Source organism: Ambystoma mexicanum, chromosome 4q (genome assembly GCF_040938575.1).
Source record: "Ambystoma mexicanum isolate Mex_15411 chromosome 4q, UKY_AmexF1_1, whole genome shotgun sequence".
NCBI lineage: Eukaryota > Metazoa > Chordata > Amphibia > Caudata > Ambystomatidae > Ambystoma > Ambystoma mexicanum.
The window spans coordinates 994,870,080-994,895,793 of record NC_090928.1 but is presented as its reverse complement, the minus strand read 5'-3'; the positions used below and the strand labels follow the sequence as shown (position 1 = coordinate 994,895,793).

Sequence of the window (25,714 nt, the reverse complement as noted above, 5' to 3'; positions counted from 1 at the left end):
CAACACGTATCACAGATTCGGTCATCACGTGGACACGTTATTAAACTACTCCACCAGATTAGGCCTTACTTATCTATAAAGAATAGATCACTCTTGGCATCCTCACTAGTGAACTCAAGACTAGATTATTGTAACAGCCTACTTACGGGTACCTCTCAGGGAAATCTACATCGTCTTTAGATTACTCACAATAGAGTTCTGAGGGCCGTGTTTAGACTGTCTAGATGCGATCACATGAACTGCATTTAGGAAGGAATTGCATTTGTTACCGGTCAAGCAAAGGATCAGACACAAGATCCTGTCCCTTACATATAAATGTCAGAACCTGATTTGTCCTCAATATCTTATTGAGAGGCTCTCACTGAAACAATCTGGTTGGGTGCTGCGCTCCACTAATAATTTTCATCTACACCAACCCTGGTTCCTCCTAAAAAACTTTGGCGACTCGAGCTTCGAATTTCATGCACCACAGGAATGGAATGCCCTGTCCCCTCTTATCAGATAATCTGAAACTCTGACAATGTTTAAGAGAAGTATTAAAACTCTACTCTTTAACTTGGCTAATTAATGGATCCCTCACATGCTCGGCTCTCTAGTTCCTCCCCTGGCTTCTTCTTTCTCTTTGTTGTTTGTCGCTCTGGTGTGGTCCGAGTACCACGGGCATGCAGCGCCTTCGTAAGAATTAAAATAAATAAAATAAATAAATAAAATAAATATCTGTAAGGTCATCTTGTTCAAAAGGTGGATCTGGCCTGCCCCATCCCAGGTACTCCGTCACCTTTTTCATCAACTGTCTCGCCTCAGCGTGCTCAGATGGATCAGGTTTTCCAAATTCCAACCCAGGCGAAGTGCCAAGGCCACTTGCGCTTTGCAAATTATCATATAAATTTCTCATGCTTGATGCATCCGAAATCAAGGCATCAGGAACATTGGGTGTGCCATATTCCAACCCAAAAGGTGGTGTATCCTGATCAGATGGTTAATGCTCTTTGAAAATTTCAACAAGGGACTTGAATAACTCTGTTCAGAAAAGGCTTGAAAGTTTTTTCAATTTCCTTCAAAGGCTTTGACGTCAATGGGATTGGCTTTGAAGGGCTCGACCCGCGACTCAAAGGAATCTTTGAAGGACGAGGGCTGGGTCTGTCCTCAACTCGATGCCTCTCGATGGGTCGGTGGCTTTTATTCCCGGCTCGAGGGTGCACAAGTTTTAGCCTTACTTCCTTCCTTATTGGCCTTGGAAGGAACGACATGATCATGGCTCTTCACCTTTTCTTTCGAGGGGTATGGGCCGCCTTCTCAAATATTTTTAAAATTTTCAGTCTAAAGGCCTCCTATTCAGCCTTAGTCGCTACCCTGCGTTCAGACAAGGAGTTGGACCACAAGGACGGGGATCCGTGACGTCGTTTCTTCAATTTATTCAAGAAGATGAGGAATGGTGAGAACCGCTACGTGCTCGGGAACATTTCTTCAACCGTTTCCTTGGCAGAGAGTCACCCCTCCATTCATCAGAGGAACGCCTTTTAGATGGAGTTGCGGAAGGTGATTTTAGTGGGGGCCTATCTGCCTTGTGTTTCGCATTGCGTTCCTTAAGCACCTTAGCCATTATAGATTGGCAGGATCCACAGTCAGCTGTCCTGTGGTCGGTTCCAAGGCACCATAAACAAATGCGATGTGGATCAGTTATCAACATTTTAGATCCACAGTCGACACATTTCTTGAATCCGTCTTCGGGGTAGAAGAGGAAGACATTCTTGGAGTGTGACGAAGTTTCGTGAGAAACCAAACACGCTGTATCTGAAGTGAAAGCTTTTGCAGAAAAACAGAACTGAAGTAATTGGTGCAGTGCATACCATTTATACCAGCGATGACGTCAACCCCGAAGGGAGACAGAGGCCATCGAGGGACACTGAGTCTCAGACGACGCACAGTGAGCTCTTCCGCAAATAAATATGCTGAAGCAGCTGACAATGGAAGGAGGAGATATCATAAGATGCGGAATACATGGGAGGATGCAATCAATTCAAAAGAGTGTGTTAGAAAACAGTCACCATCTTGTAATCACTGATCATGTTACATAATCCTTAGAAAGTATGGAAGGGAGTAAGGTAGATAATGCTGCGGCTTTTATGTCTTCACATCAGAGAGAGAAAGCTTTAACAGGAGGTGTGACACATGTTTAGTTACATCACACTACTCAGGAACAGGAGAGTCTGGGCTAGGGTGAGGGGAGCCCACAGGAAGTCAAGGGACGAGTCATGGACATCGCTTAGTCTGATCAACATGCAGTGTTCTAAATCCAAAATAAAAACCCTTGAACTGTTTTATGTAATTTTGAGAAATGAATAAAGCTGTCCGGGGCAGTCTGCAATTTCAAGGGTCACGATCTCAGATAAGGGAGTGATATCCTTTGAAAGGTAGTAAGGGAATTCAGAATACAGAATGTTTACAGTACGCAGTTATCCAGCAAGCAGCATGCAAATGCTTGCATGAGCTCTTGGATGCCCCAGACACTAATGGGATGGTCTCACCCACCTTCAAGAGGATACATACGTTCAATTGCATTCCAGCAATGGCTCAGATACAGTGTTCTGAGCTGATTACCATCTAAACTGTTTACATGGCCACCTGGCCTGCAAAAGCCAGCCAGTGCTTCAAACAAACATTATTATACTTAAGATGTGAACTTTGAACTGGGCCTTCCAATAAAATTCTCCAGACACAGTTATGAAAGGCCTCGCAAACAAAATAATTCCCTGTCAGCTGATCCAGGTGAATCATTAGCTAAAGTCAAGCTCAGGCATGTTTTCATACATCTCCAATGCAAAAACAAAGATGCACTATTTATTAAAGTTACATTTCAGACATATAGGCAGATTCTGGTATAATTGTGCATCTTTAACATGCTTCTTAAAGTACCACAAAAGGCAGGCAAACGTGACAGAGCAGAATTTTGGAGGCAGGGGCTCCTTATTCTGGAGCGACACACATTGCGGCTTCACTTTTTCTCATGCAATAACCAAGAGCAGGAGGGTGAGGGTACAGGCATTTTTTGTAATACTCAGCCACAGAGCTCGTGATTTACAAATGCTCAGCAACACTTTCATTGTTTACTGAATTTGGTGGCAAATTCAGATATTACAAACAAAACATTTTTTAAAAATACTGCCGCACTACTACTTTTCACACTCTTCCAAACTTTCAAGCAAACACATTGTGGCAACTTCTATCAAGGACTCAGTGCTTGGTAATACCATGCACCCTCTCTCTCGCACAATGTGCCAACATGAGATGCACACCCCATGTTGCAGTAATGGATGGCTTAATGTTTACATGATTGTATTGAAAAATAGGTAATACATTCCCCTGAGTTTCACCCACTTGTGATGGTAATGTTCATCTATTCTCACACAATTTACCATTATCTAGATTAGTATATGTTCTAGAAACCACTTGCCTTTCAAACTGTAAAAAGTAACGATTCAGGCCTCAGACCAGCTCTACAGATCAGTCTAGTGTGTACCGTCATCATTTAAATGCTCCCGAGACAAACATTAAAAGCATGCTTGTTTAAATATGTTGAAATTGCTAAATTATCCACGTGCTCTGTTAGTACTTCGGAAGGACAGAGGAGGGAAGACTGTGCATGTGAAAGTTGAGAACACATATTAAGACATCATAACATGAATAGAGAGAATATGCACATATTTACATGACAGGCTGCACATTATATGATTTAACCTACTTACGGGACTCAAAATCCTTAACTGATAATAATCTCTCAGATTGTGTTCTCTCGTGTTGCGTTTTCTAGGAATGAAAAACAATTCAATGGTGATAAAGTACGTTATCGAACATACAAGCAAGCAATTAAAACTAGCATTTATTTTTCTATTAACACTAAGATTTGCTCCAGAAGAACCCTGCATCTGCTGTCAATCAGTTACAATTATAGGGACTAACATAAATGCACACCTGCGGAAGACTTTAAATCAGCATTTGTATTTCCGATTACATGGAAAAACTGAGCTGTACAACTAAAATGTCAATATTTTTGCAATTCAAAAACCATTTCTGCATTTTTCATTCTTAAGGACTTAAAGGCAATGCAGAATATGACAGAGTGCTTCATAGTGTGCATTTTTCATACGAACACAAAACAGAACCAAGCCAATTGGTGCATTTGTATTTTTAAGTGAGCACAGTATTTTAGCTAAAACCATACAAATTATTTTGAAAATAGAATAATTTAGGTAAAACCAATTCTAGCAAGGTATACATAGCTAGGAATGAAACAGTTGCTCCATTAGGGTTCCAAACACCAATCCCTCCATACGCACCAGACCGCTGAATAGCACTTTGCGGTTGCTCGATCCCAAAACTTGTCGATGAGTCTCAATGACAATTTTGAAAATCTTGTCAGATTCCAGAGCTAAAAGATATATTACAAGCAGTCATTCTAGCGGACCAGTCTTGCACCAGCAGATGAATAAACCCTACTTGGTCCTTCAGCAACCATGGACATTTGGGGAAAATCCATGGGAAATCCATAGAAAGTTCCAGTAGAGCAGTAAACCATGCTTGCCCTGCCCACTAGGGGGACCAATATCAGTTGCAGGTTTTGGGGCTGTGTTTCCTGAACAGTGCCAAATAAAGGCCACCCAGAAAAGCCACGCACAGGAGGACGCATTCGAAGAGGAGGGTTAGAGGGCCACAGAGTGTAGACGGTAATCCATAGTGCCCGGGTAAGTAAGAGGGTTGTGGGGTGGGGTGAATCTGGGTAGGTGCAGTTTTCTTGCAGGGAGCATAAAATGGAGAGCACTGGCCTGAAGAGTGATGCCCAATAGGGGATCTCCCCAGAAACGAACAAGGGGAAGTGGGGGGAATGAGAGAGACCAACCTTGCCTGGGTTGGCCTTCTTTAGAGGTGATATTAGAAACTAGATCGGTGTAGGCCACTCTCTCTATTGTGCCTTTGCTTACTATGCTATATTGTGGTGCTCTACAACAAGGATATACTGATGGGAGGATGCAGGGTCTCACCCAGTATGAAACCTGCCGCAGTCTGTAATGCTCAGGCATTCCCACATAGCTTCTGTCAAATGTCTAGAAAGGGCTCTGTCCAGCCCCCTAATGGTGTGTACCCCTTGAAGGCATTCCTCACCTGCTGTAATGACTGGCTTCCTGGACGCTCCTCTCCAAAATAGTCCTTGCACGCCCCTGATTTTGCGTTGATATTCCCAGAACTGTGCCAGGACCCAAACTAACCGAGGTCTTCAGTACATATGGAAACATCTGGTTAAGCAGCCTCTGCTGTGGCTGGTGCATCTAAAAACCTGAGCCAAGAATACCTTTGATAGATGCTTGTGCTTTGCTTCATATGTGCCCACAAACCTCATCTCAGTCACAAAGGTCTTGGAAAATAGCAGGCTCTCAGCTGCTTCTCCAATTTTGTAGGTCAGTAAATCTCCCAGCTATGTATCAATCTCAAGTAAGAAACGACTCGTGCACTCCAAAGAAATAGCGCAGTTTCATTTACTAAGAAACATATGAGCCAAGTTTGCTATGGCTATTGTTTCAACTAGTTCTACATTATCTTTTGCCATCTCTGCTGAGCCCATGATCTCGGCAAATAGCACAATCAAGTCTAATAGCTTGCCTCATCATGCATGCCAGCATGTGGACATTCCTTTCCCCAAAAACATTCTGGCTTTTAGTGACAAAAATGATCATACAGGGGTATAGTTCTGGAGTTTCTGCCCCTTTAGCTGCCATTTCTAGCCCAGGACATTTCGCCGGCATCCTCTGTTGCTCTTCCTTCGGCAGACGATGCTGCAAGTGTATGATGTATTTTAGGGCAGGGTGTCTATTCCAAAGACCTAGGATATCTGGCATTATCTAGGTGAACCAATCACTGGCTTCTTCCTCTCCATCCGGTGCCTCACTCACCTCTATGTTCTTTTTACTTCAGGCTTTTGCTGCCTGTCTGTTCTTGGCGAGTCCTTTGAATAGTGAATGTTCCCATCTATAGAGGAATTCCCTTTAATCAGTTCTTCCCTAGGGAAGGGAAAGGAGCTTAAGGTCCTCATAGTCCTCTCCCTGGAGGAAGGGAGCATGGGGATTGATGACCAGCCTGCGCTCCATAAAAGATTTCCTTATCTTTCCAAAGCATTGTCTGTTTGGGAAAAGAGTTCCTTCTACTGCTTGAGTTCACCAAGCGGGGCTGAGGGGTAGCCAAGGATTTCCTCCTTCAGGTCATGACTTGCCCACTTAAACCCTTTACGGTCAATGAGCAATGTCTGTCACCCCAATCAGGTCTGCCATTTCTGTGGCTGTTTCTGGTTTGTCGAGCCCCAAGAGCGCCTCTACAGCCTCTCATCTTGTCTTCATGTGCTCAAGGTCCTCTGCCCCCAGCCTCTCTCAGGGAGTATTCTACTACTCTTTTAAAGCTCAGTGTTAAAAGCCTTTGTCAGGGTAATTACCTTAGTCATAAAGCAATTTGTAACCCTCCAAATACTGTCCCTCACCCAGGGACCAGGCCTGATTTTTCTGCCATTTTTGTATTGTAGTATTTCCCCATGATGACTGAACAGAGCAAATCTGAGGCCCTATGTGAGTTTGTCAGGGACAAAAACTAAGGAGACTCACAAATACAGAGATTATCTGCAACTGTTCACTAGTACTGCGCACTCCAGCAGGTAATACCACCATGAAATGCCTGACACTGGCCGTACACACTTAACAGCCATCACAATATCAGGAGGAATGCTATAATGGAGTCCCATCAGTGCATGCAGTTGATGCCACAATAAGCACTCAAATGACCCAGAGCATCCAGTTACCGCCTCTACCCCATGGTGCCTGGGGCTCACACTCTTGAGGTAATTTCTCCCTCTACAGAGATTCGACTGCTGGGGAAGCGAATGGCAAAGCGGAAATGAGCGATTAAGAAAAAAGTACAATGCTGGGAATTAAGCATATGCGCTGACAGGCCGTTTGCTCCTTATTCCTTAGCGAGTGTCTGCCTGCACATCACACAACTAGCAGATCACTATCTCGATGTGTAGAATGAATTGTTGGTGTAGAGGCTTTCACCGGATTAGTTTGTAAAAAACAATCACTATATCAAGGGAGAGCACTGGGTTTGCCAAGTCAGCTGACAGAAATGTCAATGCCAATAGTTGGACATATATAGAAGTATGCCTGCGGAGGGCATGGGGGAAGTGGTAGAGAAGGTAAAAGAGTAGACATGATGGACATGTGCCACAAGTCACTATCCGTCTAAAGGTACCAAAATATTCGTATGTCACTTTGCGACCTGCAACACACAAGAGATAATGTATGCCCTTAAATGTCCTTGGGGAATGTTTTATGTAGGAAAAAACACACGCAAAGTTAAGATTAGATGGAACAAACATTGCTCAACCATCAGAATAAAAAATTGTATGTCACCTTTATCTAGACATTATGTGGCGAACAACGACAATATCACCAAATGAAAATATGTGTTTTAGAAGTAGTGGTGAAACGAAAAAGAGGAGGTAACTATGAGAGGTTATCTCAACGTGAGGCATTCTGGATTGATTTTTTAGACACATTAATTCCCAAAGGTTTAAATGATTATCGCGCGCTACAAAGCTTTTTGTAAATTAATTTGGCTATCGTACTTGTTGATAACCTTGGATTATGTTGACAACGAATTGCCAGTTATTATTCATGCAATGCATTTTATGCCTTTAAAGTTATCAAATATAAATATGATGGAGTGAATAATCAAAAAATCCCTCAAAGTTTTCTTGATTAGCAAATATATATCCATGGTGCGGGGGGGGGACAACCCACATACATTCATCATTTTTTGGGGAACAACTTCGTATGGAATTACCTGTAATTGAAATTCAATTGTGCAAAAACATTGGAAATTGTTGGAGCATGGTCATCCATACCGAGGTTAGAAAGTTTTTGCTGTTTGTGTGGAGAACTGCAATTGGAATTAGTGTACCACCTCTTGACGGAATGCCCCTCCTTAGAAGAAATGTGTGTGGGAGCCTTGCAAGCAGCTGCAGTAGATGTTTCAATAAGAACAAAGACCATGTGGCACATCTTTTATATTTAATGGAGAAACATGTGCAGCAAATTCTTATGCCATCCTCGATAACGGGGACCCCTGGTGAGAATTTAATCACAGATTGTGAACTGTTAAAAATTGATAAAGGGATTCCAGAGTTTATTTCTGGAATGTTAATCTCTGTAACTTTTTCTACTTTGTGTCCCAGATTTTTTTCTTAGAAAGGAATGTGTTTTTATATTTCAGGCAGAACATTTTTGAAGATTGATCCTTCATTATTGCAATCATTTTTCCAAAAAAATCGATACAATGAAGGCTATTTTTACCTTTTTGAAAAAGTATTTACAATAAATAATCACATTATTACTGAATCTTTTCTTCTAGGAAGATAACTATATAGGTGGAAGATTATTTATAGAAGATATCGGTACTCTTATAAATGCCACTTATAGAGGAGTACAGGGGTGTGTGATGAAAAATTCAAATTTACTTAAGAGCAAAACCATTATTATTTCACTAGAGCCCATATATCAAAAGCTGTTTTTTCTTTTTAGCCTTCAGATGTTTCTAAAGAAGGTAACGCGACCGAAACGCATTAAGCTTGCAATTCTACACATATGGCTGTGTTGAGATTAGATACATTAAAATTGTTTGATTTGAATGTTGGCTTATCTTATCCCGTTGCGGACATATAGGCCATTTAGTACATAACTTTTAACATGTACTTGATGAACATGTTTAAGAAAGATTTTAATAAGTTTCTATAAGGTTTAAACTTCTTGGAGTTGAGCATTGGGAGTCTCTCCTAAAATAGGACAGTCTAAAGTCATATAGGTTGGTTGACACACCAAGCCAGGGTGTGTGACCGTTTTGATTGTACTTCACCTAGTGTTGCATCATGTATAGAAGAATGCCTAGGGAGGAAATGGGGAAAGAGGTAGGGGAGGGAGAAGAAGAGACACGGTGGACTTGTTCCCAGAACTATTAGATTCTATAAACTATGGGCTAGGTATAATTCACTGTACCTCAATAAAATAGCAGTCATAACAAAATAGCTCAAGCCATCAGCTATTCAAGCTATGAAGACAATTACAGTCCTAAGCAGAACCTTAAAGCCTCTTGCAGGATGAACTCCAAGACACACCATCCTCCAGATCAGAAAAAAGCAACTGCTGGGCAAGTTGCTTTTTATTTATTGTTCATTCTGTGCTCCAAATGACAACATAGATTAACATGCGAAAGTATAGGTCCTCCATGTAATGTTCAACTTGCTGAAGAGCACCAAAGGAAGAGGGCTGGCTCTAGGCTGAGTATGAGGTTTAGAGGTGGCCGGCTGGGGATTGGTGGATGGACTGAGGCCTGAATGGGTGATTAGAAGAGACTGGAAAGAGAAGAAAGATTACAAATTCTCTGGAAAATACAATCGGATTTGCAATATTAGTGCTCTTGTGTTTTTCTTGTTATTAAATGTGTGTGTTTATACGGCTGCTGAAGTGGAGAAGTAAAGCAAGATGAAGCATAATGCCCTGCACCTTGTCTTTAATAGAATCAAGACTCCATGCACCAGTCTAGTCTCTTTAATCTTTATTACATAGCACTCTCTATCACAAGGGGTCTCTTGGTACTGAATCGTATCCTGTTCAACACCTCTTTTAATACTCCCTCCTAACTCTTCATATCTATTTTCATCAGTCAAAAAGAATGCACAATCACGCACAGAGATACTTAAAAAGTATTTGTGGTTAGATTAGGTATCCATAGAAATTACCCAATACAAAAAACCGAAGGAGAAATTACTGAATTTATTTGACTGAAAAAAGGTAGGTATTTTAGTATATGTATAGTAAATAATAGGTGGGCTGGAGTAAGGGCATACGTTAGGGCAGGGTGGGTGCAGGGGGACTCCCCCTGCATTATTATTAACAAAAGAAAAAAAGTAACAGTAATTTTCGGCATTTCGAGCAAAATAAATAAGGTCATTTCTCCATTCGTTTTTTTTCTCGAAATTGTCACTGATATCCGTTAGATTATGGTGTCAGTGGATAAGTAAAGCACAATTATCTCTCACCATCAAAGCAACACATTTCTATAGAAGCTATTTCTTATTTGCTCATAATGATTTAGCTTAGGTCTCTTTCTCTGATCAAAGCAAGCTCTTATCTACGTTCTGTTGAGGTTTATTACCATCCAGCAACACTTTCTCTGTTTTCCACTCACACGTTTATTCTATGCTCACACCTGAAGCCATCTACCCTTCTGTGATGATAACCCTTAATTTCCAAGTGCCCGCTTATTAACTATATTCCTCCCACCTTAAGCCATCTGCCCCATCTTCGAGTGCTCAGGCAAAATGTGTTTTGTTCTGTGCTTGATATAATTACATGACATAACGTCTGTGTCCGGCTAGTCTTGGTTAATCCAACTCAGCCCACTAGAACATCTCTGGCCCTCAAATGTGGGGTTGTTGAGTCACAGAACATTTAATCTACTATAGGTGTGTCTACTCTAGTGTCCACACAATGCGCATCACAAAGTTAACCTTTTCAAACCATTAATCTTTGAACTTCAACACTAAACTAATAATAACTGTTCTATATACCAACTGTCAATAAGAAATGGCATTTCATTGTATTCTCTATCGTGCGCTACATCCACAAGTTTAACATAACCTCCTATGGAGGTATTACTCAACGGAAATATCAACCCTCCTTTGTTTTCACTCTTTCATGGTGGCCCTTTTACCTCTCTACTGCTACAAATGTCTTTGGGGGACTGGTATGGCTTTTCCAGGTGGCTGTGTGCCCCAAACATACACAACTGAAATATTTAGAGTACCATGGTTTCCTTGTATTATACAAATATGAACGTCTCAAGCCCTTTTCCTTCTGCTTTGATAACTGCCAATTTCCATTTCCTTTAAAAGTGTAAACCATGGCAATGGGTAAGATGGGCACCCCGCGAAGTTTCTTAGATTGTTTAGAATGGCACCAATGCTTCCTTGGCTCTGATGGATATCTTTTCAAATGCCTAGAGGAGTCGCATTAACTCCTCTAACAATGTCTAACAAGAAATGACCCGGTCAGCGACAGAACCCTCCTGATTAGAAAGATAAACACGGTATATGTATGAAGTCATACATTTCCATTCAAACGGAATGCTTGCAAAGAGTCTCTTCAACAGAACTGTAGATTAGTAGTGGATGCAAATCCAGGAATCTAGGTTATTGACTTAAGAGCACAGAAATTAGATTCTTCTACTTGGCCCTCTGGCATGACTAGTCCGTTCTCTCTCTCTCTTAACCACTGCCCTTCCCTTCTTACCAATATATTATTAATCAAAGAAGCACCTGTTTGTAACAGTATTTATGGACTCTGTCAAGTCTCGCACCACTCACATGATAATGGTAAAATAATTCTGTTTCTATTAAATCAATCTACGTAGGCATATTGTCCTTTTTTTCCTGGCCTTGTAAAATTCCGCTCAGATTACTGTAACTGTTTTATGCTCGACTACCTCTATGTCCAGCATATTAAATTTGAAAATTGCACAAAATGCAGCAGTGCAATTGATTGCTGGTGTTAGGAAGAATGCTCATGTCGCTATTGCCTGCTGATCAATTACCTTTAACATTCTAGGTCTTGTGCCCAAAAGCCTCTGTGGCTCAGGCCCGGCATGCTTGAGTTCCATAATACACTGTTACTAGACCCCCAGAACATTAAGATCAGCTAAACAAAAATAACTGGTTGTTGCAAATGTTTGCTGCTCGTCATGAGGATGTCATTATTTTGCTATTTGGTTAACCAAACAATGGAACCTACTCCCCACTCTACTGAGGCTGCAACCTAATCATACTAACTTTAGGAATACCACAATAACTTTAGGAATATGTTGACACCTTGGGCCTTGCATGTTAATTATTCCTCTGGTCTCTACTGGAGTGTGATGATCAGCACAAAGAGGTGATTCTGTTTGCAGAGACAGCTTTAGAAATAAATCCACTCACAATTGAAATAAGTTTTAAAAGCAAGAGATAAATAGTTTGGAGTGTTTGTATCAAAAGTATTGTGCGATCATAGCTCATATTCCTAAAAGAGTGATTAGGAGTGAAGCTCACAGATACATATAGCAGAAATCACTAATATTAGACTGGTCTTCATAGTTAGATTTCACTGTTTCCTAATGGATCCATAGAAAGATTGAAAAAAGACATAGATCTTAAAGAAGCCCATGAAAACAAAGAATTTATTGAGAAGGGTTTATAAAGCTCAGCCATTGCCGGATCATAGAGACCCAAAAATAAGCAAAAGAAAGGGAAATCTAGAGGTGTCAATTTAAAAAAGTATCAAAAATATTTTTAACTAATATAAAACGTTGATTAAATCAAGAATAAATCCAAGACAATTTAATTAATTTCGGAAAATGAAAAAACAATGTATCTGTCACAACCATAATGAACAACATTCCTCAATACAGTCAAGCATACCCATGTCTGCATCCATTATAAACAGTCATACGCATTGTTAACTAAAACATTATGAATCAAACCAAGGAAACCATATAAAAACAAAAAAACCTAATTAACAAATTTAGTGACACATGTAGCCTGGAACGGACACCAGTTAGTTTTCATAATCCCATTTCCAGGCATTTGTACAGGCCCGACCGGTTTTGACGGTTTATAGACATAATTTCGAAATCAAAAATTTCGAAAGTCAAAAAGTCGAAAAAAATAATGTCGAAAAAAATAATGTCGAATTTATTTTTTATGACGTTTTTTTTCGAAATGGGGGGGTTCCCCCCCAACCCCCGTTTTTTTTTTTTTGTTTTTACCTTTTTTTTAAATATAAACTAGAGCCCAAACAAAAATATCGAAAAAAAAAATAATTCGACATTTTTTTTTCCGACATTTTTGATTCGACTTTTTTGACATTCGAAATTATTTTTTCGATATTATGACTGGACACCGTTTTGACGTATTTGGATCAATTTAAACCACGTCTTCATCAGGGAAAACACTATTATCCCAAAAAGATTACACATAAAATTAAATACTTCATTTGCAATAATTTCACTTCAGTGGTTGTTGCATGTCAATCTTTGATATGGTGCCTGTTTGCTCTGGTGTTGTGTGGTTGGGTTTTGGGTTGGCTTTGCGGCACCTGGGTACTCTCGGGATCATCAGGATTCACTATCTGTTCCTGAGCACATCGATATATAATAGGGTGACAAATGGTGTCCATGTATATTGAATGGATGTGTATTGTGTAGGTTAATGAAGTATTTAATTGTATTTGTAATCTTTTTAGGATAATTGAGTTTTCCCAGATGAAGACGTGGTTAAATTGACCCAAATATGTTGAAACCGGTCAGTCCTGTCCAAATGCCTGGAAATGCGATTATGAAAACTAACTGGCATCCTTTCCAGGTTACATGTATCACCTGCTCCCTAGGGGAGGAAGGATAGATCAGAGGCAACGCATTTGTCTTGGATGCAAGACAACGTGGCGCAACAGAGGTTTGAATCCCGATCACGCACTTAGAAACCACTCGTTGGTATTAAGCGCGTTATAAATGAACAATAAAATAAATAAATGAGGAACTCTGCTTTTCAGTTTTTGTGGATGATAGAGCCCTGCATTGTGAAGCTTTGGGCCTATGGAGAGACTCTGTTTTCAAGAGAACGTGTTCCACGGTCATGGCCTAACCATTATATGCTGGTGTTTGGGAGGCTTTGACCACCAGCTACTGGATAACATTGATTCCTTGAAGAATAATGAGGCACTGCCTCATTTATTCCACCCTCTCTACCTTACCAACGATAGATCAAAGAATACAGTTGCACCTAGCCCCTCCTAAAATCTAAGGTCGCCATAGATTGCCGTAAGTGCAGACTTTCCAGAGAAATGGTTGGACAGCCTTCTAGAGGAGCAGGTGTACATATTATGCCTACCTCCTGCCCCCTCACTGCCATCATACTGGAACAGCAGGAGAAGGGCCCTATACGTGTTAAGCCTATACTGCATCAAGTGCACAAGAGACAATATGCACTCAGACAACCGTATCGAATGTATCCTCACACTGAAGGAGTAGAAGGATGTTGTGTGGAGGGATGTCAGCATGCACCACTGGATATCGTGTAGTGCTGAGCGATCTGACGTGGGCAGAGTGATGTCATAAAGAAACTATACGAGGACATAAAGCGATATGAAAATACTGAAGAGTAACGATGTAACTGAAGTGATAAGGGAAACATGTACAAAACGATAAAGTAATTATATATGTAAAGAAGACTGAAGTAACTTGTTGACCAATAAGTGTAAATACGCAGCAAGGCAAGGTAGATGAGACAAATAGAAGCTTACTATAGAGGAAAATATAGCGTGGCAAGGATGGCCATGATGGGAAAATGGACGCCGGCTCATGCAAAGATTTAATTCAGCTACCTCAGAAACAGACCAGTGCTTCAGAGTGAGGATGCGACGGTGAATTAGCTCTGTGTGCAAAACGAAGAGGAGTCTATGTTGGCCTGGGATCAAGGATGCCATTTCAAGGAATAGCTGCAAAGCACAAAGGGAGGCAAATGGATAAGCCATGGGCGTGAGACATATCTCTTAGATTAAAGAAAACATTTGCAAGAGCCAAAGTATTGGACAATTAACAATGAATAAGGCTTCTACAAGATGGAGTCAGAAAATCTCTAGAGGCCAAGAGGAGCAATGACAACCAGCATAATTAAATCAAATAGCAGAAAATATGAGGTGGAAATGGACACATTTGCAGTCTTGTCGCATGTGATCCAGAAGTCGAAAACAAGGGCTATACATTATGCTGTGGATGAAGATAGTGATGTGCTCACACTCCCTTGAACGTCCCAGAACAGGGAGCAGGCTACAAGGTCAACTACAAATGGGAAACATTGGCTCATGGCCAGACTGATGAGAGATGATGGACTCATTGGGAAAGTGTGGAGTAATCTGACATGACTCAAGCACCTGGCTTTCATTTTGCTTACGTGCTGCTAGCAGAGACGAAAGTCCAAGGTTGGGTGGGAATGTCAACCAATCAGTGGTTCTATGGGGCAACCTGCTATACAATGTTGCATTAGACCAATCCGCTGCCATTTGTCTGCTATAATCAGTATTATATGTATTTAGAGATAGTTTGAGGCGTGTTTTACCGATAAGAGACAGTCAACGAAGTACTAATCCATATGTATTCAATAATTAGATATGTTCTCCTAACCAATCCCTCCCGTCGATAGCTTTTACAGTTTGCCACGTAGGATGACATCATAGATGACGCATATTGGGGTTTAAAACCTCTGTGTAATTAAGTTTGTGCGAGAGTGTGCAAGCATCAGTGCGATGTCTGCCAGTTGACCGTGCTTTATTAAATTGATATTAAAGTAGTACTTTGGCATATTCTTTGAGTCTGTCCGATTATTTGGTCTGAGATATTTATTGGTAATCCCATCTAGCACCAGAGACACTTCAAGGTGTAAGAGCAAAGTCCAGATCCTATGCTCGCTCTGATTAAAGGGAGCTCATAGTACAGACCAGCAAAATTTATTTTTTACTTTCCAGAGAATATCTACTATTATGGCAAAATATGGAATTAAGGATTGCTGCTCTTGACTTTGGTATATCAACATTTCTGAATTCAAAGATTCTCACAGTTGGAAAAATATATAATATGATATCCTGAGCAAGAGGATACTTTATTGCTGGTAGTCTGGTAGTGAAAAACACAACAACAACAAACTAATTCATGAAGGAAAAAACAAAGGAACTGCAGGGAAGCTATTCTATAGTATGAGTCCAGGAAAACATTTTTAGGTGTTAACCTTTGTTCAAGAAAAACTTCTGTGCCTAAATGAAACCTTAAGTCAGTGTCCAGAAAATGGTTGAGGGGAGCAAAGGGGTTCAAACCTTAGAAGGAAGAAAAGAGTAAGGTGTTATACAACACAAAGGACCAACTCCAGAGTGTGTCGTTTATATTCTGTGTTGAGATGACAGTCACATATATATAGCACACCCATAGGGGCACTGCTACAAGATAACTCAGTGGGTCATTGTGTGAAAACATTTGGTCACTGTTTGAAATGCTTGGAAAGTAACTCAACTTTTCTTCCATCTGAACTGAATGTGAAGGAAACCACTGACATGAGTAAGAATTATATCTTTTATCAGTGCATTGAAACTATAGTGAGATAGCACTATATTAAAGATCCACTATTATTAATGTTGCCTTCAGTGAAGCCACTGTTATGTGACCACTGTTCACCTCTTCAGAGTCACCTGAACACAATGACACTAGTTCAGTCTCGTAATTCCTGAAGACCACCTCAAGACCACCTCAGAACGTCGCACTATATCTGAGCTTGGCAACTTTCATCTATCCAACTAGAGGGGATAGGAATAGGATTTCTCCACTAACGGCCCCTCTTAAGGTGCGGGGCCCTGAAGGGACATGGAATAATCACCCTGAAAGCTTAATTGTTTAGCAGGTTGGATTACATTTGTCAAATCTTCTGCATATGAAATACAGCACCAAGCTCCCCTGGATCAGAAGCACTACAGGGACATTTCCATCAGTGTAGATCCCAATGTACTCACACAATGGCAAGTGACCAATTTGCATTTCAGGGTGAAGAGGACAGCTGGCATAAAAGGATAAGCAATGCAGCATGAAAAGAATTTCCATGCGAGAAGCAGTCAGAGTGACAAGAGTACTGGGCTTCAATTCATCACCCAAGATCATTTTCTGCCGGAATTGCCATTGCCATTGTCATGTTCTGTAAGTAAACAGAATTAAGAACAGAGGAAGCACTTATGTGTAAATAAACTATCGTAGCTTTGTCTCTTAAGTGCAGTTAAACAAAAACGGTGTCTATTCTTATTTTGTGGTAAACATCGATCGCCTGAAGTGAACTTTCTAAACCCGATGATAGCGGCATACCAAAACGAGCATACTACAAAACAATAGTTCGTGTTTTGCTTTGTTCGACAAAGCCCATTGAAAACGACTGCTAAGGGGCAAGCAAGCAGGAGTCTGGATTCTATTTGAGGCAAGCAAATAAGCGTACTGTTGACTGAGTACAAATGTAGTGCTCAGCTGTTGGCTTAAGGCCAGTCCCCTGTAATCTTGGCCATTAAACGGAGGTTTGCAGGTGGCCCAGCAGCTGAGGCTTAAACTATACTTTGCATATTTATCTTTTATATCTTGGAAGGTCTTTTTTGCTACATGCTGTAAATTATAAATTCACTCCTAAAACTTATTGGACAACTAATTGTGTTTGCCCAACGCTAGATTGTGCTTAAATCCAGAAACGGGAAGAGAGCTACTTTTGACAGGAGGCCAAGTCAATGCCCTGCACATTTATTGCCTTGTGTCACATAAAATCTGTGATCTGTGAGACAAAATGGCTTTTTGGTGAATGGTCTTGTCATGCAATGAAATTGGAATCGGAAAGCCTCTGCTAATGAGTGTGCTTTACACCTTAATTTAAACAGGGCAAGCTAAGAAAACTTTGCTTTAAACACTCCTAATTTTGTAAGCACAAAAGCATGAATCTCGATATGTATACTGCCCCCGCAAGTTGTGGAAATGTATCGCACGCAGACCATAGGAGAGAAGCATTATCACCAGCACCCAGGGATGGTTTGGTTCGTAATTCATGCTCCACTTTAGACGGATGTCGGTACTTACCCATGTCCCATTTCTCATATGCGACCCAGAAAGCATTGTTCATGTTTCCTGTTAGACTGGCATCGTGGCGATATTCAGAATACACTTCATACCCCATCCTGCACATTTTATCAGCCTGCGACAGTCACACAAGTCGTTTCAGATACAATCTGTGCACATGTTTGTGGATTTCCCCTCTGCCTTTATTAAGCAACAGATAAGGCTGGATTACATATATTCTGCTGGCTGGTAAAAATTGAAATTGTTGTGTTACGTTGTATTTCCTGTTCTTTCAGAACAGTCGTGTATACTTAAAGAAGGAACTATTCCACACATCCCTTGTAAACTGCAACTGGTGACGTGCCAATTGGCATGTACATTTCTTTCCCTTTTCTTGTGCACACATGGAAAATGCGACTCTCGTCCCAGAGCCATTACCCCACTGAAATTAAGGTTCATTGATTGATCATCCTCAAATTACGGAAAGCCATGCGCGGGGAAAATATGTGCTTGCTGCGCTATTTTTGCGACTGTGTTGGGTGCAAAATTGACCCAGACACACAATGGGGCCTAGAGTCTGATCAAAATCTGATATACCTTCTCATAGTACTATCTTCGTCAGGTGGTGACAGTGTCCCTACGGTTCTACGATGTGATGCAGCAATGTCTGGGGGGCTATTTGGGAATACATGTAACATCAGAACCAAGCCGAAACCAACACAGACATCATAGAAGCCACAATACAGTGATTTGATGGTACCATTTTGAAATGGATGTGATTTATATCTGCATACTCAGAGGCCGATTCATGGAATAATTAGCGCGGCGCAAGTGGGCAAAAACGTGCGAATCGCAGTGGAATAGCGAAAATCGCAGTGCAAGTGCGAAAATCGCACCAAAAGCAGCGCACATCGATTCATGGAAGGCCGTGCGCGAGAAAACAATCGGATGTGCGATAAAAAAGTGCGCGGCGCACGTTGGCGCACAGGCCATCTAACAGCGTGCGCCAGGTCACAGCGAAAATCGCACAGGCCACAGCGAAATTCGCACATAGCGCGGCGCACGCTACAAAAGTAGGCGGAACACGGGCGTAACACTCGGAATGGGGAACAACTTGCCAAAACGTGGGCGTCACGGGGGAAGTACAGGGCACAAGTGCGCGGAACGCCCACACGCTCGCCTACAACACGTATTCATGGAATAGAATAGGGCAAAAAAGCGCACGCTCAAACCAGCGCACAGGCACAAACACGACCGCCACAAGAAAGCAGGCGGTAGCGTCTCTGCGGCTGTAAGAAATGTGCGCCAAAAGGTGCGCCAACAAATAGCACCTATATACTGCCATGATGAATGTCCTATACTGTGGCCCTACAGGACAAATGACGTGCAAAGGGGTACCCACAAACACGGACACCCGCTGACAAAAAATACGTGTGCGTGTATACCGGGGTGCGCGGGAAGTCTCACACGCGATTTGGCCGGGTACGTGGATTTCAGGGGTGCGCGGGAAGTTCCACACGCGATTTCAGCAGGGTACGTGTATTTCAGGGGTGCGCGGGAAGTTCCACACGCGATTTCAGCAGGGTACGTGTATTTCAGGGGTGCGCGGGAAGTTACACACACGATTGGCCCAGTGCGAGCAGGGTATGTGTATTTCAGGGGTGCGCGGGAAGTTCCACACACGATTGGCCCAGTGCGAGCAGGGTACGTGTATTTCAGGGGTGCGCGGGAAGTTACACACGCGATTTCAGCAAGGTATGTGTATTTCAGGGGTGCGTGGGAAGTTCCACACGCGATTTCAGCAGGGTACGTGTATTTCAGGGGTGCGCAGGAAGTTACACACGCGATTTCAGCAAGGTATGTGTATTTCAGGGGTGCGCAGGAAGTTCCACACGCGATTTCAGCAGGGTATGTGTATTTCAGGGGTGCGCGGGAAGTTCCACACACGATTTCAGCAAGGTATGTGTATTTCAGGGGTGCGCGGCAAGTTCCACACGCGATTTCAGCAAGGTATGTGTATTTCAGGGGTGCGCGGCAAGTTCCACACGCGATTTCAGCAAGGTATGTGTATTTCAGGGGTGCGCGGGAAGTTCCACACGCGATAGTCCCAGTGCGAGCAGGGTACGTGTATTTCAGGGGTGCGCGGGAAGTTGCACACGCGATTGTCCCAGTGCGAGCAGGGTACGTGTATTTCAGGGGTGCGCGGGAAGTTCCACACGCGATTGTCCCAGTGCGAGCAGGGTACGTGTATTTCAGGGGTGCGCGGGAAGTTCCACACGCGATTGTCCCAGTGCGAGCAGGGTACGTGTATTTCAGGGGTGCGCGGGAAGTTGCACACGCGATACCAGCAGGGAATGTGTATTTCAGGGGTTCTGGGGAGTACTACACGTGAATTGGCCGTGTGGGTCCTCCCAGGTGTACGCTCCACAACCTCCACGGCCCCTGCAGGCAGCCCACACCACGGGGGACTACCCTGCACCCCTGCCCATGTCCCGCAGGCAGCCCATTCACCATGGGCATGCCCCCCAGCCAACCCAAATGTCACCTTGCACTACTGATCAACAATGCATGTCTCCCACCACCCCCACCCCCCAGCAGTGCAGGGGCAGCCTCCACCAGGCCCCCACTCATGTCTCCCACCACCCCCACCCCCCTGCCACCATGGGCAGCCTCCACCAGGCCCCCACTCATGTCCCCCTGCACCCCCACCCCCCAGCATCCAGGGTCACCCTACACCAGGCCCCCACTCATGTCTCCCACCACCCCCACCCCCCTGCCACCATGGGCATCCTCCACCAGGCCCCCAATCATGTCTCCCACCACCCCACCCCCCTGCCACCATGGGCATCCTCCACCAGGCCCCCACTCATGTCTCCCACCACCCCCACCCCCCAGCATCCAGGGTCACCCTCCACCAGGCCCCCACTCATGTCTCCCACCACCCCCACCCCCCAGCATCCAGGGTCACCCTCCACCAGGCCCCCACTCATGTCTCCCACCACCCCCACCCCCCTGCCACCATGGGCATCCTCCACCAGGCCCCCACTCATGTCTCCCACCACCCCCACCCCCCTGCCACCATGGGCATCCTCCACTAGGCCCCCACTCATGTCTCCCACCACCCCCACCCCTCTGCCACCATGGGCATCCTCCACCAGGCCCCCACTCATGTCGCCCACCACCCCCACCCCCAAGCATCCAGGGGCAGCCTCCACCAGGCCCCCACTCATGTCTCCCACCACCCCCACCCCCCTGCCACCATGGGCATCCTCCACCAGGCCCCCACTCATGTCTCCCCCCACCCCCCGGCAGTGCAGGAGCAGCCTCCACCAGGTGCTCACAATCCCCAATCATGTGCGTAATGGACAGCCTCCACAGCCAAAAAGCCCTACCAAGTAACCCATTCACCCACATGGAAATGGAAATCACATGTTACACCACCAATGTTCATGAAGCTAATGAACCCATGTCCGTCACACACAATTGTTGCAATTGAATGGGAAAACACACAACATGACATGCATGAAACCAATGAGATGATACCACACAGTGAAGTATGCAAACAAAATTGTATTGAAAAAAATAAAGAATGCTAAAGAAAGAAAACAAACTACAATGTGAATGAGAAAAAATAAGCTGCATGTCCGTATAAAAAAAAAACTGGAAATCCAAATTGAAAAAAAATTTGTCCAAAGTCAAATGTAAAAAAATCTCCATGCAATAAAGAACTATGTACAAAAATAACAAGGGTCCATGAGCCCAACTGAACAAAGGAAACCTACTAAAAAACCTACCTAAAAATCAACTATATACAAAAAGTGGAGCAGTGTTCGTCGACTCCAAATCATAATAATAAAGAAAGGAAACCTAAAACTAAAGAACTATATACAAAGGCGGCGGGCTAGTCCAGCGGCTCACTCCGTGGTGTCCCGGGCCAGGGCATCATCGAACTCCTGTTCGATGTCCCGGAAGCGGTCCAGTTCCATGGCCCCGAGGGTCCGCAGGGACGACGCTGTGTCCTCCTCCAACCCCCTGCGGATTGCCTCGAGGCACTCGGCCCGCCTCAGGGCCCTCCGCATGGAGTTCTCCGCCCTGACCATTGTGAGCCGCGCCTCTTCCGCCCGCCGCCGCTCCGCACCTATGGCGTGGCCCAACCGCTGCCACACGGAAGACACTCTCTGTCCTGGGTCCCCCTGCCCTCCGGCCGATGCCTGCCCCTCCGATGTCGAAAGCCCCGAGCCTGCATGTCTCCCACCATGTTGCTGCTGCTGCTGCTCTGCCTCTGCCCGTGCACTGCCTCCTGCTACCTGCACATCCTCCGCCGGCTGGGGTGCACTTGTTGATGTGGCCACCCCTGCTGGACCTCCGACTCCCGACTGTGGCAGGGATGCCTCCTCCACCAGCCTGGCCGCACCGTCAGAGGCAGCTCCACAGGGCACCCAGGTGACTGATGGGTGGGAAGATGGCACAGAGGACGACTGGCGCGTAGGGGGTCCAGTTGAGGAGGGGGTCGGAGCAAGCCCCATCAGACGGAGGAATCCGGCCTGGGTGACCTGTCCCAGCAGGCTGACGTGGTCAACGAGCCATTCGAGATGACGTGCAGTCTCTCCATGAAAAGACTGCAGGTCACCTCGCATGGCCCGTTGACGCAACGCCACACCAGCCAGGACAGGCTCAACCCGGACCTGGATGGCCACGTCCGCAGGCAGCGGAAGGCCAGTTGACGTCAGCTCATCCCCTGCCTGAAAACGGGTCTGGACGTAGGCATCCCTGCTGGTGCAAGATGATGCAGGGACAGGATCGGGGACAGGATTGCACACAGGCACCTCCGCGGCCGCCTGTGCTGCCTCCTGTCCCTGGTCCTGCACTGCACCACTAGCACCAGTGGGATCCCCACCTCCAGACCCCGTCTCTGGTGCTTGCGCGGCCCCCTCCTCCACCAAACCCCCCACCAACCTGGATGACTCCGTGCCATCTTCCCCCGTTGGGCCCTGTGGGGTCCCAGCTGCCCCTTCTGCTGCCGAGGAGTCCAACTGCAACCTCCGCCTCTTGGACCTCCCCCCGGCAGCTGCGGCCTGGGACGCGGCACCGGACTCCTCACTCCCCGACGAGATGACAACACGGGAGGGGAGCCGGGCCTTGCGTCTCCGGCTGGCGGTCGGATCCCCGCCGCTGTGCTCCACAGCACCTTCTCTGCCCTCTTCATCAGTTGACGCTGCAGACAGGGAGAAACAAAACACAGGCATCAGGGCACTGTACAATGGACACATACACGCATGACAGTTGCACATGAGTGGCATTGGCAAACCTCAGACATGTCATCACAATCCCCAACACACATGCAACTGGCACACATGAGCCATACCACAGCCATATCGCAACTGCCACCACCATCCCTACACATACAACAGCATCAGCAGCCAAAGGGGAGCCAGACATCACATGCAACACAGGAAGTGCACCACACATGTACACACACCACCACACTTGCATGCATGTCTACACCTCTGCCAAGTGTCGCACTGTTCAGACGGGCATCCATGTCACATCTGCCAATCAGGCTTCCACATACCGCTGTCACATGCATCCATGTTGCATCACTGTTGCACCCTTGACAAATACACACACATGCACATGTACACAGTGCTCATACATGCAGCCGAAAACAACATACATGCCTGACATCACGGACATGTCTACTTACATACACATTCATCCAAACATGTGTGCACGCACAACTGCATTTGCCATGCAAGCCCACACACACAAGCACCATCCATGTCTAACACATTAAAGCCCTCCCATGTGTCAGCCCCACGGCCCTGTACACCCCCACCCATACTCGACCCCATACAAACAGATGTGCAACCGGCACAATGGCAAATGATCACCACACGCACTGCTCACAATCAGGATGCATGTACACTCACCGCTCGACTCCAGGCGGGTCTGCTTCTCTAGGACCTGGACGTGGAGCGCTGGGGATATGCGTTTCAGGACCCCCATCTGTTCTTCCGACAAGTGGCCCCGGCGCCCCTTGGCATCCGCTGCCTTCAAGAGGCGCCGGCCCTTGTTCAGGGTCCTGGACCTGAAGTCCTCCCAGCGCTTCCTGACATGTTGTAAGGGGGTCGGAGCAAGCCCCATCAGACGGAGGAATCCGGCCTGGGTGACCTGTCCCAGCAGGCTGACGTGGTCAACGAGCCATTCGAGATGACGTGCAGTCTCTCCATGAAAAGACTGCAGGTCACCTCGCATGGCCCGTTGACGCAACGCCACACCAGCCAGGACAGGCTCAACCCGGACCTGGATGGCCACGTCCGCAGGCAGCGGAAGGCCAGTTGACGTCAGCTCATCCCCTGCCTGAAAACGGGTCTGGACGTAGGCATCCCTGCTGGTGCAAGATGATGCAGGGACAGGATCGGGGACAGGATTGCACACAGGCACCTCCGCGGCCGCCTGTGCTGCCTCCTGTCCCTGGTCCTGCACTGCACCACTAGCACCAGTGGGATCCCCACCTCCAGACCCCGTCTCTGGTGCTTGCGCGGCCCCCTCCTCCACCAAACCCCCCACCAACCTGGATGACTCCGTGCCATCTTCCCCCGTTGGGCCCTGTGGGGTCCCAGCTGCCCCTTCTGCTGCCGAGGAGTCCAACTGCAACCTCCGCCTCTTGGACCTCCCCCCGGCAGCTGCGGCCTGGGACGCGGCACCGGACTCCTCACTCCCCGACGAGATGACAACACGGGAGGGGAGCCGGGCCTTGCGTCTCCGGCTGGCGGTCGGATCCCCGCCGCTGTTCTCCACAGCACCTTCTCTGCCCTCTTCATCAGTTGACGCTGCAGACAGGGAGAAACAAAACACAGGCATCAGGGCACTGTACAATGGACACATACACGCATGACAGTTGCACATGAGTGGCATTGGCAAACCTCAGACATGTCATCACAATCCCCAACACACATGCAACTGGCACACATGAGCCATACCACAGCCATATCGCAACTGCCACCACCATCCCTACACATACAACAGCATCAGCAGCCAAAGGGGAGCCAGACATCACATGCAACACAGGAAGTGCACCACACATGTACACACACCACCACACTTGCATGCATGTCTACACCTCTGCCAAGTGTCGCACTGTTCAGACGGGCATCCATGTCACATCTGCCAATCAGGCTTCCACATACCGCTGTCACATGCATCCATGTTGCATCACTGTTGCACCCTTGTCAAATACACACACATGCACATGTACACAGTGCTCATACATGCAGCCGAAAACAACATACATGCCTGACATCACAGACATGTCTACTTACATACACATTCATCCAAACATGTGTGCACGCACAACTGCATTTGCTATGCAAGCCCACACACACAAGCACCATCCATGTCTCACACATTACAGCCCTCGCATGTGTCAGCCCCACGGCCCTGTACACCCCCACCCATACTCGACCCCATACAAACAGATGTGCAACCGGCACAATGGCGAATGATCACCACACGCACTGCTCACAATCAGGATGCATGTACACTCACCGCTCGACTCCAGACGGGTCTGCTTCTCTAGGACCTGGACGTGGAGCGCTGGGGATATGCGTTCCAGGACCCCCATCTGTTCTTCCGACAAGTGGCCCCGGCGCCCCTTGGCATCCGCTGCCTTCAAGAGGCGCCGGGCCTTGTTCAGGGTCCTGGACCTGAAGTCCTCCCAGCGCTTCCTGACATGTTGTAAGTCCCGGACTGCCACCCCCTCCGCGTTGATGGCAGTCACGATGTCAATCCAGATCCGAGTCCGTCCTTCCTTGTCGGCGCGGGAACTTCCGAAGAGGGCATCATACTGCCCCAGGACTTGCTCCACCAGGACACCAACTTCGGTGGCACTGAAGCTGGTGCCCCTCTGCCTCTCTGGCCGGGGGTTGTCAGTGGTCACAGATGGTGTTTGCCCCGACATGAC

At 45.7% G+C, this 25,714-nt stretch overlaps 1 protein-coding gene across 1 annotated transcript in view; it reads right to left on the bottom strand.

Moving 5' to 3' along the window:
• The window catches only part of SMYD2 (SET and MYND domain containing 2), a 349,576-nt gene that overhangs the window by 181,779 nt on the left and 142,083 nt on the right, over nt 1–25,714 (bottom strand). Inside the window, exon 4 of the mRNA XM_069608562.1 lies at nt 3,747–3,807. Coding sequence (XP_069464663.1) covers nt 3,747–3,807 — 61 coding nt within the window. The remainder of the gene's footprint in view (nt 1–3,746; nt 3,808–25,714) is intronic.